Source organism: Mus musculus, chromosome 12 (genome assembly GCF_000001635.26).
Source record: "Mus musculus strain C57BL/6J chromosome 12, GRCm38.p6 C57BL/6J".
In the NCBI taxonomy this organism is placed as follows: domain Eukaryota; kingdom Metazoa; phylum Chordata; class Mammalia; order Rodentia; family Muridae; genus Mus; species Mus musculus.
Window position 1 is genome coordinate 21,153,832 of NC_000078.6, and position 15,009 is coordinate 21,168,840.

The 15,009-nt window shown below is 48.1% G+C and overlaps 1 protein-coding gene across 7 annotated transcripts in view; it reads left to right on the top strand.

Annotated features, from left to right (window-relative positions):
* Window positions 1-15,009, top strand: part of Asap2 (ArfGAP with SH3 domain, ankyrin repeat and PH domain 2) — a 158,804-nt gene that overhangs the window by 42,464 nt on the left and 101,331 nt on the right. For all 7 annotated transcript variants that reach the window (XR_001780443.2, XM_006515047.2, XM_006515048.2 and 4 more), the window contains exon 2: window positions 14,373-14,445. Coding sequence is in view for 5 of the 7 variants with exons in the window: in XM_006515047.2 (XP_006515110.1) it covers window positions 14,373-14,445 (73 nt within the window). In the remaining 2 variants the exon portion in view is untranslated. The remainder of the gene's footprint in view (window positions 1-14,372; window positions 14,446-15,009) is intronic.

The window sequence follows — 15,009 nt, forward strand, 5'->3', positions numbered from 1 at the left end:
AAAGCAAGGTCTCTTTCACAGTAACCTCAGGCCTTGATAAGAGCAGCTTGTCTACCCAGTGAGCGTTACAGAGTAACCGCAGTAACCCCCAAATTAAGCACCTCTTTTCTTTCTTTTTTGTTTTTCACGGTTCGTTGTTCCCGGACATTTTAACAGCAGTTTTCTGTGGACAAACTAAGGAAACAGCACTATATAAGAACAGGCTGAGAGGATATGACAGAGTATGGGGACGAGAAAGAAGAATGCAGAGAGCCACTGTAGCTTATCCTCACCTCTGTGGTCTTAGGAAAGGCAAGGTATGTCTGAGCCTCATATGACTGTGTTAGCCACTGCCCCAGCTGTCACGTCAAAGCCCTCTGTATTGCAAGTGACCTGCAGACAGAAGGTTGCTGCCACTCACCGTGTGCTGTAGGTGCTGGGGCCCTGACCTTCAGGCAAGTGGAACTCCCATAGACATTCTGTCTATCCAAGCCAGGGAAATGCAGCAAGTGTTCTAGTTTTAAAAAGTGCTTTCTGCTAGTATTGACTTTAGTTCTGCAGTCCCTTGTTTATGGAAGTAATAACTACTCAGTGATTTTTTTTTTGAAAAAGCTCTCCCCCCCTCCAGGAAAAACAACTCATTCCATCAACTATTTGAACATAATTTTAATATTTCCTCCATGTGCGCATCACAATGTATATGTGCAGGTCAAAGGAAAACTTAGGGAGTCAGTTCTCTCTGTCTACCGTATGGGTTCTGGGCGTTGAATTCTGACTGATTGCAGGTGCCTTTACTCACTGAGCTATCCAGCCAGCCCAAGTTGTCTGTCTTGAAGGCATCAAAGCTCTCTCTCATGTTGCCTGAGGTGGAGTGAGTTCTGGTTTTACAACTGGCAGCATACTGGTTTGAGAAATACTTTAACCCGTGTCTGTCTGTCTGTCTATTCTTCCGTGTTGGTTCCTCGCCCGCTCTCCTGTAAGCCCATCAAAGAAGACCCAGCTCATTGTGTTTATCCTCCATGCATTTGGCCTTTGGAGTTGGTACATCATTGTTCATTGTGCGTCTCACTGTGAGCTGGGGTTTGCCTGTCCTTGAGTTTGTATTGACCATGGGGCCCATGCTTTGGGATGGTGCTTGCAATGCATGAGGTGGGCAGGCATTGTGTCCTGTAGCCTGTCAGGGACCCTAGGCCCTTTTCTCTGTCATCAGTTTTCACAGATGTTCCTGTGGGCACGAGGGAGTCTGGTTGTGCCATTTTGTGTGTAGATGGCTCAGCCAAGGCTTCTCACTTTCCCTTTTCCCTGCGATTTCCAGGCTTTTTTTTTTTTTTTCTTCCTCTGGACTGAAAACAAAAAGGCAGGATAACTATTGGCCAGAGCCCTTCCTTGAGGAGGGACTGGCTTCCTCCAGTGAGGAAAATAAACTTCCCTGCTGCTGACCCTTGCAGTACAGCCAGGAGCTGCCTCTGCCCTTTGCTGCACTTCCTGTCCCTTTCTCAGTGACAGGGACCCAGCCCAGCCTTACCTCATCCCGATCCTGCTTGCCTGCTTTCCTGCTGCATCCGGCTCCTACTCACCTAGCTTTGGCCACATTTCTCTTCTGTGTATGGCCCCCACTCATCCTCTGTGCTGCGAACTTAGGGGTGGGGGTGGGGGTGTTATCTGAAGGCTTGGTGGCTTTGGTCAAAAGCGTCAATAAAAAAATAAATGAACAGGTGACTAGAGAGATGGCTCAGCTATTCAAAACATTTGTTGCTCTTATAGAGGTCAAGGGTTTGGTTCTCAGTACCCCCCTGGCCGCTCACAACTGTCTCACAGATGATCTGACTCTCCTGTTCTCTATAGGTGGTTGTACATGAAGTGCATAGAAATACATGCAGGCAAAACACTCATATACATAATCAAAAAGTAAATCTTTTTTTTTTTGTTTTGTTTTTCGAGATAGGGTTTCTCTTTGTAGTCCTGGCTGTCCTGGAATTCATTTTGTAGCCCAGGCTGGCCCCAGACTCACAAAGTTCCACCTGCCTCTACCTCCCAAGCGCTGGAATTCAAGGCGTGTGTTGCCAGCATCTGGAAATAAATCTTAAGAAAACAGTTAACAGGAGCTTCTGCATCTCTTGGGGCCCCTAAGCTCTGCCCTAAGCTCTGCCCACACCTTGCTTCCTGTGGCTCTCAGGCCCCTTGCTGGTGACCAGGCTAAGGTTGGATGTGTGCCACCAGTGTGGCTCCCCTCTGGTGTAGGATGGTGGAATGTGGTCTTTGACTGTTTTAGCAGCACTGTCTCATCACCTGAAAGCATTTGAGACCCAACAGTGAAGCAGGCTTTGTTTTGAGTAGCCGGGGGCTGGACCATTCTGTCTTTATCTTATAACTTCTTATGATGACCATGGAGGGACTTGTATTGTCCCAGAGCTAAATGGACCAGAATATGAGTCCTAGGTTTATATCTAGGAATCGTCCCTTGGTGTCCACCTATACCCTTCCCCAGGGGATCCTAATTATACAACACGGGCCTAGGTAGGCTCACCTCCCTTTTAACCAACCACTGTCCAGTAGCCTTGCTGCTTTGCTTTGTTTTCAGGGATGGGGCAGGGTGGGGTGGTCCTTGTCTTAATCAGGACACGTTGTCGCTCTCCAGCAATTCCATTTCAAGCAGATGCTGCTGTCCTATTTTAGGAATATGGTGAGTGTGGTCAGGAGATTAAATAATTGTCATGTGGAGATGTAGGAATGGAAGTACCAGTGGCTCTCGCAGGAAGTCTGGGTCGATGAAGAGAACAAATTGCTTGGAGCAGGAAGGATGCCCTGGTGGTTTCTGTGCATCCTCGGCCCTCCCTCAGTCTGTCTTTCCATTACAGTAATAACTGCACTACATGGATTACAGAGCAACACAAGATTAGTGCGTGGATATGGCAGATGTAGGGTGGAAGCTGTGGAAGGGGTCAGGCCAGTGCTCACTGTCAGCTACTGTATGGTCCTTGGAGTTGCGCCCCCAGTTGTGTTGCTAAACCCAACATCCTCCATGCTGCTTGTATTTTAGGTGTTTCTCTGATGCTACCCGAGCACCTGAGGACTCATATTCTGCTCCATTTAGATCTAGGCAGGTCTCTCCAGGGGCCCCAGAAGAAGGCATAGGGGAAGGACAGACCAGCCCCAGTGTGGGAGAAATTCGAGAGGGTTCACGACCATTCAGCACTTTCAAAGGGATCTTTGAAAAAAATGATTGCTGTGGCAGACAGCTCGGGGATGGGGGCAGCAGCCAGCCTGTGACATCCTCCTTAGCTTCCTCAGCTTTCTCTACCATCCACGTTCTGGCTGTTCTTGCTTCTTCTACCACAGGGCAAAAGGGCCAGGTCCATGGGGTGGGAAACAGCAACTCAGAAGCCAAAGTCCAAGAAAACTACCAAAGGTAGCAGTGATCTATAATCTTCTCCCTTGAAAAGTTCAGTAGTAGATGTTATATTTCAGACACAGGCAAGTCTTGACTCCTCCAAGTACTGGGATCAAAGGCTTGCTCCACCACTGCCTGGCTAGTGGGGGGAGTTTAAAGGAGGCATGGGGGGCTCGGGAGGAGGTTGAGAAGGTATTATTTCCCTCAGGCACAGCCGCAAAAGAGAGGTGAGGGTGGGGGCTGTGGGGGCTGCCTGTGGCCTCCTGGCTCTGTCTTGGACACACAGTAGGGACACAGCTCTGAGAACTAGCCCTTGCCTTTCCCAAATTAGCTGTTGTTCTCTAAACCCTTTGATACGTTAAAAGCCAAATAAACAGTCTGGGGTGAGTCTCTTAAAGTATTTGGGTCATTTTCTTCTGCTTTGAGTTGGGAAAATGAATGAAGATTTTGCAGGCTGACCTAAGAATTGCCTAATAGGATGGAGTGCCAGTATCAGTTGCTGTATAGTACTTGAAGTTAAGCCCCTAACTGTCTTGTTAAGAGTATACACGTTCTGTGGTAGTTATATTTAGTGTGTTCCCCTGATGCTCAGAGTACCTGGGTGGTGGGGTAGCTGTATGGTTCACTGGAATGGCTTAGAGGACAGGGTAGGTGTGGGTGGGGCATCACCGGTTCTGCCCCTGACTTTGACACTGTGAGGACTGTAGAGGGAGAGCCAATGGTGAAGCCCAGACTTGGCTGGATCCCCTCGCACAGGGAAGAGCTTGCTAGGAATCTTATCTCGTAGTCAAGTACCCCAACATAGAGTCTCTGACTTGGGGGAGGAGGGTTTTGTGGGTTCCTGGTGATCACTTCTCCTCATCCCTGCACTTTGTATTTTACTCATTTAACCCTAAATATTAAAGCTAAGAGGACAAGGGACCTCCCTTCTACCAGGGTGGCTCAGGGCACCCCTTGTTGCCCTTATGGGGATCCTGCAGGAAATGCCGGGAAATGTTCTGTAAACCTAAATACACATGAGGAAAAAAAAAAAAACCTTGCTGTTGCTTCTTATGAGGCAAGGCAATGGTCAGCAAGTTGGGGTGAGCTGACCTGGAAGGTTTGTTATTATTTATTTGTTATTAATTTATTCTTTGACATTTCATATGTGCACACAGTATATCTTGCTTGTTTCTCTCATTCCTCCCTCTCACCTACATCCTGACACTTCCACCTTCTTGTCTTCATTGTGTCTTCTTTTTCCTCCTAGCTTCCCCATTTCTCCTCCCCCTCCTTCCCCTCCTCCTCCTCTTCCTCCTCCTCTTCTTCTTCTTCTTCTTCTTCTTCTTCTTCTTCTTCTTCTTCTTCTTCTTCTTCTTCTTCATCATCATCATCACCATCATCTACTAAGGCCACTTAGTGCTGCCTGATGTAATATTACTCAGTATCTGTTAGGCTGGATCTTGTGCATATAAATAGAATGGCACTGCCCAGGGTGCAATGGCTGCATTATATCCAGAAAGCAAGTGTTTTACCAAATTTGTCCCTTGACGCACCCTGCACCCCTTCTTCTGCCATGTTCCCGTGGGCGTTAGTTTTGGAGACTTTTTTCCTCTGAGAAGAATTTATCCTGATGATTAGGACAGCCCTAGGTGGAATGTCTGTCCTTAACAGTTACCTTAATTGGCATGGTTAAGCTTGTGCCCCTCTAAGAAGCGGTAGACACCAGGGTGGTGTGTCCACTGCTGTACCAGCTACATGTGGAACACTAACTTTTGACCCTAGCTGAGGATGCAGGCCTTGCTATTCTCAGCTTAGGAAGCTAGTGACTGCTCTTCAGAGACCACGGATTCCTGGAGAATTCCCATTTCCTTGGGGTCCATTGTCTTAATAGTTTTGATAGTCAAGATGGAGGACAAGTGTCTCTTGAGCATGTCTTCAGTGCTGCCTGGAATAGTCTCTTCTCCAAAGACACCCAGTACTGCTTTGCTCCACTGTTAGTATATGCATATTGCTTTAAACTTCTGGTGACAGTTACACGGTGTTCCTCTGAAAGAACACATAAAACACAAATATGACAGCTTGTGGAGAACAGGAAGGCATCCGTGGGACCTAACAAGCTGGACGGGATGATAGAGTAGTAGTTAGAGCTATGGTATGTGCTATGTGTGAAGGTGTTCTCAGTCAGACCCGTCACCTCAGGAAACAAAGAACTCTCAGTTTTGAAGACTCGGTGGAGGGGAGGTGGGAGACCAACTCCCTCCCTGCTTATGTGGCTTGCTTGAGCCTAGTTTCCTCGGGAAATCAGTCTGGCCCAGGATCCCATTGTCTTCTAGGCCTGGGAAGATACAGAAGCTGACCTCAGCTGCCAGCTAACAGTCGGTCGCCTTCCCAGCCTCTGTGTCTGTCTCTGCCTGCTGTGCCGTTCTCTCTTGACCTTCTCTGTGCCTTCAGTAATGGCTGGGCATATCCTGGGATGATGTCCTCTGGTCTGTGTGTGGTTCTTCTCCTGCTATGGTTCATCTCCTGCCTCAGCACTGTACTCTGTTTACAGTCAGAGGGGCACCAAGTAGGATTGTCAGTCACACAGACAGACATCAGGACCTTGGACCATCCAGGGTCTCTTGTGGCCTGCTGGCTCCTCCCTGGGGAAGGGCACCGTGCAGACTGTGCCAGCAGCCTCTGCATGCCACCTGCGCTGCTGACGTGTGTGCTTCCCTTCCCTGGTCTCCTCAGGCACTTGTAGGCTTTTGTCCATTTCAATAATCAGTTGTGAAGCATGACAAAGCTTGGGTTCGTGGGCATTTGTTTCCTTTTCTCTAAATAGTGACCACCTTAGCAGAGTCTAATTAGCAGCTGGGTGTGTCCCCATCCGTGTCTGCAGGGAATAGTCTCCTGGGTAGTTGTTTTTGAAAGTTGATGACACTGAAGCTACTCCTCGTAGACCCACCATTTTGCTGGGGATGTGTGGGATAGCTGAGGACCGGTGCACTCTTGCCCTTCGCCTGTGCATTCCACATGGCCGCATTACGTTCAGTCACGGCAGACTGCTGCCTCGCACCTAATGGTTTCCACGTAGTTGATTCTCTTGGGTGATGACAGCTTTGGGTTTTCCTCTTTTTCCAGTTCTAAAAGCGTTACTGAGACTATCTTTGCAGAATCAGTTTGTGGGAAAAGAGGGAAGTGGATTTCAGCCCTGGAATGGAGGGTAAAGGTGAGACGTTTCGCTCCCTTCTCCCCGTTGTGCCCCGAAGCCTTCTGCTGGGGTTTCCCCACCTTTCACCTGACTTCTTTGTTGGTCAGTGTTTCTTGGCTGCCCTTGGCCTCCTGTGGTTTTATACTTCATAAGCCCCAGCCCTGGTGGCCTCTGTGTCCACATCCAGAGAGCTTTGGGGTGAGGCTTCTACCCACAGTCTGGGTTAGCTCACCCTCCTCTGCAGCCCACAGAGCTGCTTTCACGTTAATCATGTATTTATCCTTAAATAAACGAATGCATAAGCACACCCTGGTAAATTGTTCAAAGAGTGCCAAAAATCTAGTCTCTTGGCACCATTTTCTACCTCTCCTCCAGAGCCACGTGATTACTTCCTGTACCGCCCAAGCAAGGATTCTCTGTGTTTATTTTTACATGTGGGAATATGCAGCTTTGAGTATCACTGCTTTCTTCGTTGTTTCATGTGTTTCTCCATGTGTTATTGTGGTCAAAGGTAAACAAACACTCAATGGAAGGATAGTAGAAAAGTAGACAACGTGTAGAATAGTGAAATCCTATTTATTTGTCTTTGGCAAAACCTCAAACAAAGCGAATGCACTGAGGCTGATCATTTCTCATCACAGGAAAGTAGAGAAGAATGACCAGCTTCATCATAAACCGATTATACACACACACACACACACACACACACACACACACACACACAATTCCACACACATACTGAAAACATGCCAAGTTACGTGTTACTGTGCTGCATCTTTTTTTCTTGCTTTCAGCTGCTGTTGTTGTTGTTTGTTATTGTTGTTGTTGTTGAGACAATCTCACACTCTAGCCTATGCAAAAGCTGCAGCAATCCTTCTGCCTCAAGCCTCCTGGGTGCTGGGATTTCACGAGTGAGTTACCACACTTGGCATGTTTTCAGTATGTGTGTGGAATTGTGTGTGTGTGTGTGTGTGTGTGTGTGTGTGTGTGTGTGTATAATCGGTTTATGATGAAGCTGGTCATTCTTCTCTACTTTCCTGTGATGAGATTTTTTTTTAATAGTTATAATCTCATCTTCTGTACAGAGGAGGGCAGTTGTGCTGGGTGAGCTGTGTCAGGGTATAGCCTGCCTTCTTACCCATGCACAGTGGTCAGTAAGTTGGTAAGGTGGTGTCCTGTGATGGTGGCACCTTCCTCTGAAGGTGTGCTCACTGGCCAGGCTGCAATAGGATCAGAATTCTACTTGTAGAAACCATGATTAGGACAAACATGGAGCCAGGGTGTGTTTTTCTTTGCCTGTCCTGCAGTGTCATATACTTGAATATTAGATTAAATCCTTTAGTAAGCTTGTAGTTTGCTAGCCACAGCATAGTGGCACATGTAGCTTTGCATTTTATTTGGGGTTTTTACAGTATAATATTGCAGGTGTTCTGTTTTTAGTATTTTTGTCAAAATCATTTGTCTTCTGTGTACAAAAAGGCTGTTCTACCATTGCTCTGGAGCCCTCTTTGGTACAAATTCATGGCGATTTGTCTGGGCTAACCCTCCGACACACTTGTGGGATTGTCCAGTTTGGGGCTGTCTTGAAGAGTGTTATGCATATCCTTGTGTTTGACTTCTGCCATTAGATAATGACCACGTGACCCCCTTCTGGCTTATCTGGGGATGTACACACTGTTTGCAGCTGCCATTTGGCTTGGGCATAAATTTGATCTTAATTTTGAATGACACCTGCTCCTCTCCTGGCCTTGCTTGATTCCCATAAGGAGGGTAGGCCCATTATTGCCCTGCTTCATAGCAAGCTCCCAGCTGCCATGTGGTCCTGTGCTTCCCCGATGGCTTTCTGAAAACATTTGCCACTGTCCTTTATGCACCATACTTTGCTCAAAGTCAAGTGTGAGATGAAAAACCGGGCTGACATTGATGTTTGCGTGACTGTCCTGGCAGAGCTGCCCTTGGGTGTGCTTGGGTTTATTAGCTAGCTTTCAAAACTGTCATTTTCTCTCAGGTTGGCCCTTTATAAGTAGAATGAGGGGAGATGGGATGGGTCAAGAGGGGAGGACATAGGTGGCCCTTGTGTCTGTGGGTCTCCTATCCTTCAGTCATTATCCTTGGGTTCTGGGAAGGAAGTTGGTCCCTTCCCTCTCATGTGGGTCCATTTGAAATCCCAGAGTCTGGACCAACTTGGTCCTGGACTGGCACAATTCAGTGCTTCTAGGCCAGGGCCTAAGGCACAGGCCTGGCTGATGCTGTGGAAGGGATGTTTGATTGTTTGTATTTGCTTGGCCCAGGGAATGGCACTATTAGGAGGTGTGGCCTTGTTGGAGTAGGTGTGTCACTGTGTGTGTGGGCTTAACCCTCACCCTAGCTGCTTGAAAGCCAGTCTTCCATTAGTAGTCTTCAGATGAAGATGTAGAACTCTCAGCTTCTCCTGCACCATGCCTGCCTGGATGGTTCCATGACGATAATGGACTGAATCTCTGAACCTGTAAGCCCCAATTAAATGTTGTCCTTATAAGAGTTGCCTTGGTCATGGTGTCTCTTCACAGCAGTAAAGCCCTGACTAACACAGGATGCTTTGCATGGATTGTCTAAGTGAGAGGCAGCAAACTTCTCCTATAAAGGGCCAGATGGTAATTAAATAAATTCCCACAAATATTTATAGTGAAATTCAAAACATACCTCTTAGTCAAGGCCCGTGATTGAGGGAGGTGGGATTTCTGAGGGCTGGGGTAAGGCTTCCTTCAATAGGGTGAGTCACATTGGGCCTTCCATCACCCATTACCTCATCCACCTGATATCTCCATCCATCAATACCATCAGGTTGTGACCAAACAAGGGTTTCCCACCCCTGAGCCAGACCAGCTCCCTTGGTAGACTGTGGAGGCCACCCTTCCTCTTAGCCTACCGTCAGGATGAAAGAACTTGCCTGGTAAGGCTGTGGGACCTAGGGAGAGGTGGACTGACCTACCCTGCATAGAGAAGGTGGTGTGTGACTGGGGCTGCTGGTACTAAGCTATGGAACAAGGAGCACCAGCATGCCTGGATGGTTTCCCTGGCCCTGGGAGAGGCCCTCAAGTGCATAGAGGGACCTTCAGAGGCAGAGGAAGAAGAGCCCTAAGGACATTCTGGAACCATCAGAAGGTCTATGTGGCTGAAGCTTTCTCTGAAGCCAGCTGTATGCAGACGTGAACTGTTAATGTTTTTCACTTTAATTGAACCCCCTGCAGCTTGTGACTACTGTGTGGGGCAACCAGGTGTGAAAATGCAGCGAGAGCAGGGGTGTGAGGGTCTCTCCTCTGGCAGTGAGTTTGCTGTGACCCATACACCATAGCCTCTGCTCCCTCTCCTGGCTCACTATCTTCAATTACCACTCCAACAGTTGTTTGTTTTCCTTGGAAATATTTGAGACACATCCCTACAGTCTTATTTATGCAATAAATTTAATCTGTTAAGCTTGTTTTACAAACTAGAGGCCAGCTTGAGTCTAGTCCCTCTGAGTTTATAGGGTTTGGCCAGGCATCAGCTGCGGGCCAGGCCAGCCCTCTTTTACGCCCTTATTGACTTTTACAGTTCTGTGTGCTGGTAGTTTGCCTACACGTCTGGGTGTAGGGTTGTCTCCTTTTTTCCTTCTGGGTTTGAGTAGTTGTGGAAGAAGGGATGGTGGGAGGTGACCATTAGAGTCTTAGCCACATTGCAGGTACCTTTGATTTCTGGAGACCACCAAAAGCCTTCTTATTTTTCTGGCTATAAGGCTTTGGCAAAGCTTTTTATAGACCATAGATACGAGTCTTTGTGTCTTAATCATACTCATTTCTCCTGACTGGTTTAATCTTGATGATCTATAAATACACGCCGTGATGGGGGTACATTTCTAGAAGGGAGGGAACCACTTTTCCCTTGTGTGGGTTTCAATTATAATTACCTCTGCCACCAAGTGCCAAACTCACCTTCACGTCCCTCTCTGCTGAAGAGCCAGGGGAAAGCAGCAGCTCCTGCATGTTTATGTACTCATTCTCGAGGCCGGAAACGGCTTCCCTTCAACAACAGGGACAGGACGCAGATGGAGGGTCTTTGCATAAGATGCCTGTGCTGTCTTTGATTGGTGAGAACGTGGTCTCCAAAGCACTGAGTGGGGCGTCATCTGAGTTCCAGCTGGTTACAGAGTGCCAGATCCCGGTACCTCAGTAACTCACCACTTCCAGCCCCTGCTTCTGAACAGGACTGAGCTATATGCCACAGACACAGATGTGCCCTGTGACCTGGGATTACCAGTGGGCAGAGCAATTAACTCTCCTGGAGAGAAGCAGGTCAGCCTGCTAGCTGATTACCCAGGAGTCCAACACACAGATGAAGCCTGATTGGTTTCCAAGCCAGTGTGGCAACAGCCAGTTCCTTCATCTTTGGCCACTCCTGAAATTATTTCCTGCCTGCCTCTAGTGGCCCTGAGTTACTACAGTGCACTCTCTCAGGGAAGCTCCATGGCTTAATAGAGTCCCATTCCTTGGCAGGCTCTCTGGTGCACAATGGGATGTATATGCTACATGTACACTGTCTTAGTTAGGGTTTTACTGCTGTGAACAGACACCATGACCAAGGCAAGTCTTATGAAAAACAACATTTAATTGGGGCTGACTTACAGATTCAAAGGTTCAGTCCATTACCATCAAGGTGGGAGCATGGCAGCATCCAGGCAGGCATGGTGCAGGAGGAGCTGAGAGTTCTGTGTCTTCATCCAAAGGCTGCTAGTGGAAGACTGACTCCTAGGCAGCTAGGGTGAGGATCTTATGCCCACACCCACAGTGACACACCTACTCCAACCAGGTCACACCTCCAAATGGTGCCACTCCCTGGTCCAAGAATATACAAACCATCACATACACTAACCCCTGGCCTTAGAGAAGGTCACTGGGGAAGGTAACAAGCAATAAAGGCAGTTTTATTGGTATATCACAGGGCTCAGTGTGTTCCAGTGTTACTGTGTGCTCAGCAGAGGCCATGGCAGTTGTCAGTGCTGGTGCTGGAGGCGGCATCCAAGGTTGGCAAAGCAGGTCACTGGCAAGGCTTGGCCTTCTGCTCTTACTGGGCGTTTATCTTTCCTGGATCCTTTTCTTGGTTTGTTCACCATTGCATCTCCACTAGCAGCTTAAACATCAGGCACGTACCAGGTGCTTAGTAAATCTCAGCTGAAAACCTGAACAAGCATAGGTACTGTGGGCCAACCAAAGATGAGTTGCTGTGGAGGGAAAACCGGGGGTGGGGGTGGAGAGGGGGTGGTGGAGGGGGGGCTTTGCTGGAGGACCAGATGAAGCTGTGAACCAGCCAGTGTAGCTGGGGGTCAAGAGGTAGGAGGCTATTCCAGGGAATTAACAGTGTTGGGAGGTAGAAGAAAACAGTGAGTTGGGTGAGTGTAAACCAGTTCACTGGGGCAAGCTTGGGGGATAACCAGAAGTGAAGAAGACAGTCCAGGGGCATGGATGGAGGGGAAGGAAAGCTCAGAGCACAGGGAGATTGCACTGCTCAGTTGAGTTGGGTGTTGTGAGTGCCGGGAAGCGTGGGATGTTTTCTCCTTTTACACTGTGCACTCAAAGCTTTTTGGCAAGTGTTGTTGGCTGAGTGACTTGCAGGGAGCTCAGCCCTGCTGCTGTGGGTGTCCTCTGCTGCCTGTGAGGAGGGTCCGGGGAGGGTGGCCCTTGTTTAAATACAGGTCATATAAGTTCCGGTCGATTGCAGAGGCTGGTCAAGACAGTTTTCTGCAGGAGTCGTGGACTGCATGTTTACTAGATCAAATGTGCTTTGTAGCAAGGACCTGTCACATGGGAAGGGAACTCCCAGTTGTGACAGCACACTGATTCATGTCTGTCTGTCAGGCTGTGCTCCCCAACACATGGGCGGTGGCTCTTTAGGAATCAGTGTTTCTGATAGAGGCTGAGCAAACATTGCTTGGAGGCTGAGGACTGGGGAGGACTGAGGAAGACCGGGGAGGCTGTGAGGGACAGTTCAGTGCAGTGTTTTGTGAGTTAGTTACTGTTTCCCTTGAGATATAAAATGCCCTCTTATATCTCAAGGTCCAGAGTGGATTAGAGATGACTACCCAGGAACATTAAGAGTTCCCTTGGGGGCTAAGGAAATGGTTCAGTAGGTAAGAGAGTTAGCTATACAAGCATGAGGCCCTCAGTCTTAAATCAACAACAAAACAACCCAGAGCCCACACCATAAAAAAGCCAGGCATAGCCATAACCCCAGAGCTGGAAGGTGGGGCCAGGTGGATCCTGGGAGTTAAATGACCCAAACAGTTCTTTCCCCAAGGGCGTAGGGTAGAAAGTGATGAAGGGGGACATCTCATGTCCGTTTCTGATTTCCACAGATATGCAGCACTCCATACATATACACACCACACACACACACATACACACACACACACACCATGATCTCACATAAAAAGCCAGATATGGTAGCAAGGGCCTATAACCCAGCACTGAGTTTGAGGCAGGAGCATATCTCTGGGACACATACACTTAAAATCATTCCCTATATACAAAAAGCTAACTCACTATAAGAAATTTTGATGCAAGTCCAGCCTGAGCTATATAATATGGCAAGGCTGTCTTTAAAACCAAACCTGGGATATTTATCTCTGTGTGTGCTTGCCTAGGGCTAGGGTTTGATCTTGACATACCTAAGGGGTTACTCAGAGTATATCCTGTGTGTTGAGACAAACACACAGTAATGTAATAAGAACAGTCCCCCACCCCCTTTTGCTACATCTGGAGCCTCTTGATCACTCTTCTATTTAAAACTGTCAACTCCAATCTCACCTGTCTTTTTACCCCCCAGAAAATAGCCATTGCAACCTCAGACTGAGGGAGGACTTACAAAAGCCAATGCTGGAAGCCCATTCAGCGATTTTAGATGACAGGTCACTTGGGTGTTTTAAATCGTCACCACCATTACTGCTCACGTGGTCTCACTCTCACGGTCCCCAGTGTGCTCAGTTTCCTGTCCCAGCCACTTGTCTTCCTTTGATCTACTTCGCTGTTTAACTGAGTTGTGGGAGAGTGCTCGAGCTCTCTCTTTGGTGGAAGCTTAGCTGAGAATAAATCCCCAAGTTTGATGAGTCACTGTACCCATTGTTGAACACCTACTATGTGCAGATGTTGTAAGTGCCACTTACTGCTGCTCTCTGAAGGTGGCTCTGTAAATATTTGCTGAATATTAACCATGCGAGTGTTTGTTTAATCATCCAGCCTGTTACAGCTGGATTCTGGATGCGAAATCTGAGGCTTGGAGAGGCTTAGGAACAAGCTTCCTGAACACAGCTTCACAAATGTAAAGCACGGAGCTGCATTTGTGTGGGGCAGGTCTGGTTCTGTGACTTGGCTGCCTGTTGTTTGGAGCCAGCAGGGCAGGGTGGGGCAGGGCAGAGCCCTCTTTGTGGGGAGGGGCACTTGCTATCCTTGAAACTGCTCTTTCTTTCAAGGTGAGAGGGACAGAGGGGCTTAGGGACAGCCCAGATGTCGTAGAGCCATCTGTCAGATGTGGCTGTGGGATTCACTGACCTGGATGCAGAGTGTCGAGACCAGCAGGTGATGTGGGCAGAGGCAGCTTGTAAGCTCCAGGTGCCTGAGACTCTCCAGTTGGTTTCCTGTAACACAATTGAACTGCTACTCTGTGTGCTTTGAAAGACTAAACTATGCAAAGACCCAGCCCATAGAAGCAGCCCGGGGGCCTTACGGGAGGGATCCCAGAAGGTTCTCACTGCTGCTGCTGGTAGTTATGGTCTGTATGCAAACATGTTATTAATTCACATATTCCCTGTTATTTTAGGCTTTGGACGTGGACCGGATGGTTCTCTACAAAATGAAGAAATCTGTGAAGGCAATCAATATCTCTGGGCTGGGTGAGTCCTCGCTATTCCCTGGGGGCGGGTAGGGAGTGAAGTCACCATTTGCCAGTGAGTGTTGAGCCTCCTGTACTGAGCATACAGATCAGAGACACTGGGACACCTACTCCAGAAATAGGTTTTATTATCTGTAGTCTGGCTCAGGAACAGTTCCCTGCCTCTGTCTGCCCTAGCATGAGCCCACGCCATCAGATTGGAAGGCAGAAACGAGGCTTGTGTGCTATGAGTGACAGCAGACTTCTCTCTGTGTTCCTCACCTCTCCTATCATTTCCTAGTTTGGAAAGAAAATGAGTAAACACACAAGCATAACCCACTAACTATCTAGTACTGTTTGCTTGACTTATAGACCGTAGAAAAACAAAATCACCGCAGAAATGGGGAGAGCTCTGTTGCTCGAGCATTTGCTGAGAACACGAGGTGAAGCTTGGGCTTGGTTCCCAGGGCCTGTGGCATGTGCAGGTGATTCTAGCACAGGAAGTGGAAGCAGAAAGATCAAAAGTTCAAAGCTATCCTCAGCTACATAGTAAGTTAGAGGCTAGCCCGGACAGCTTGAGACCCTG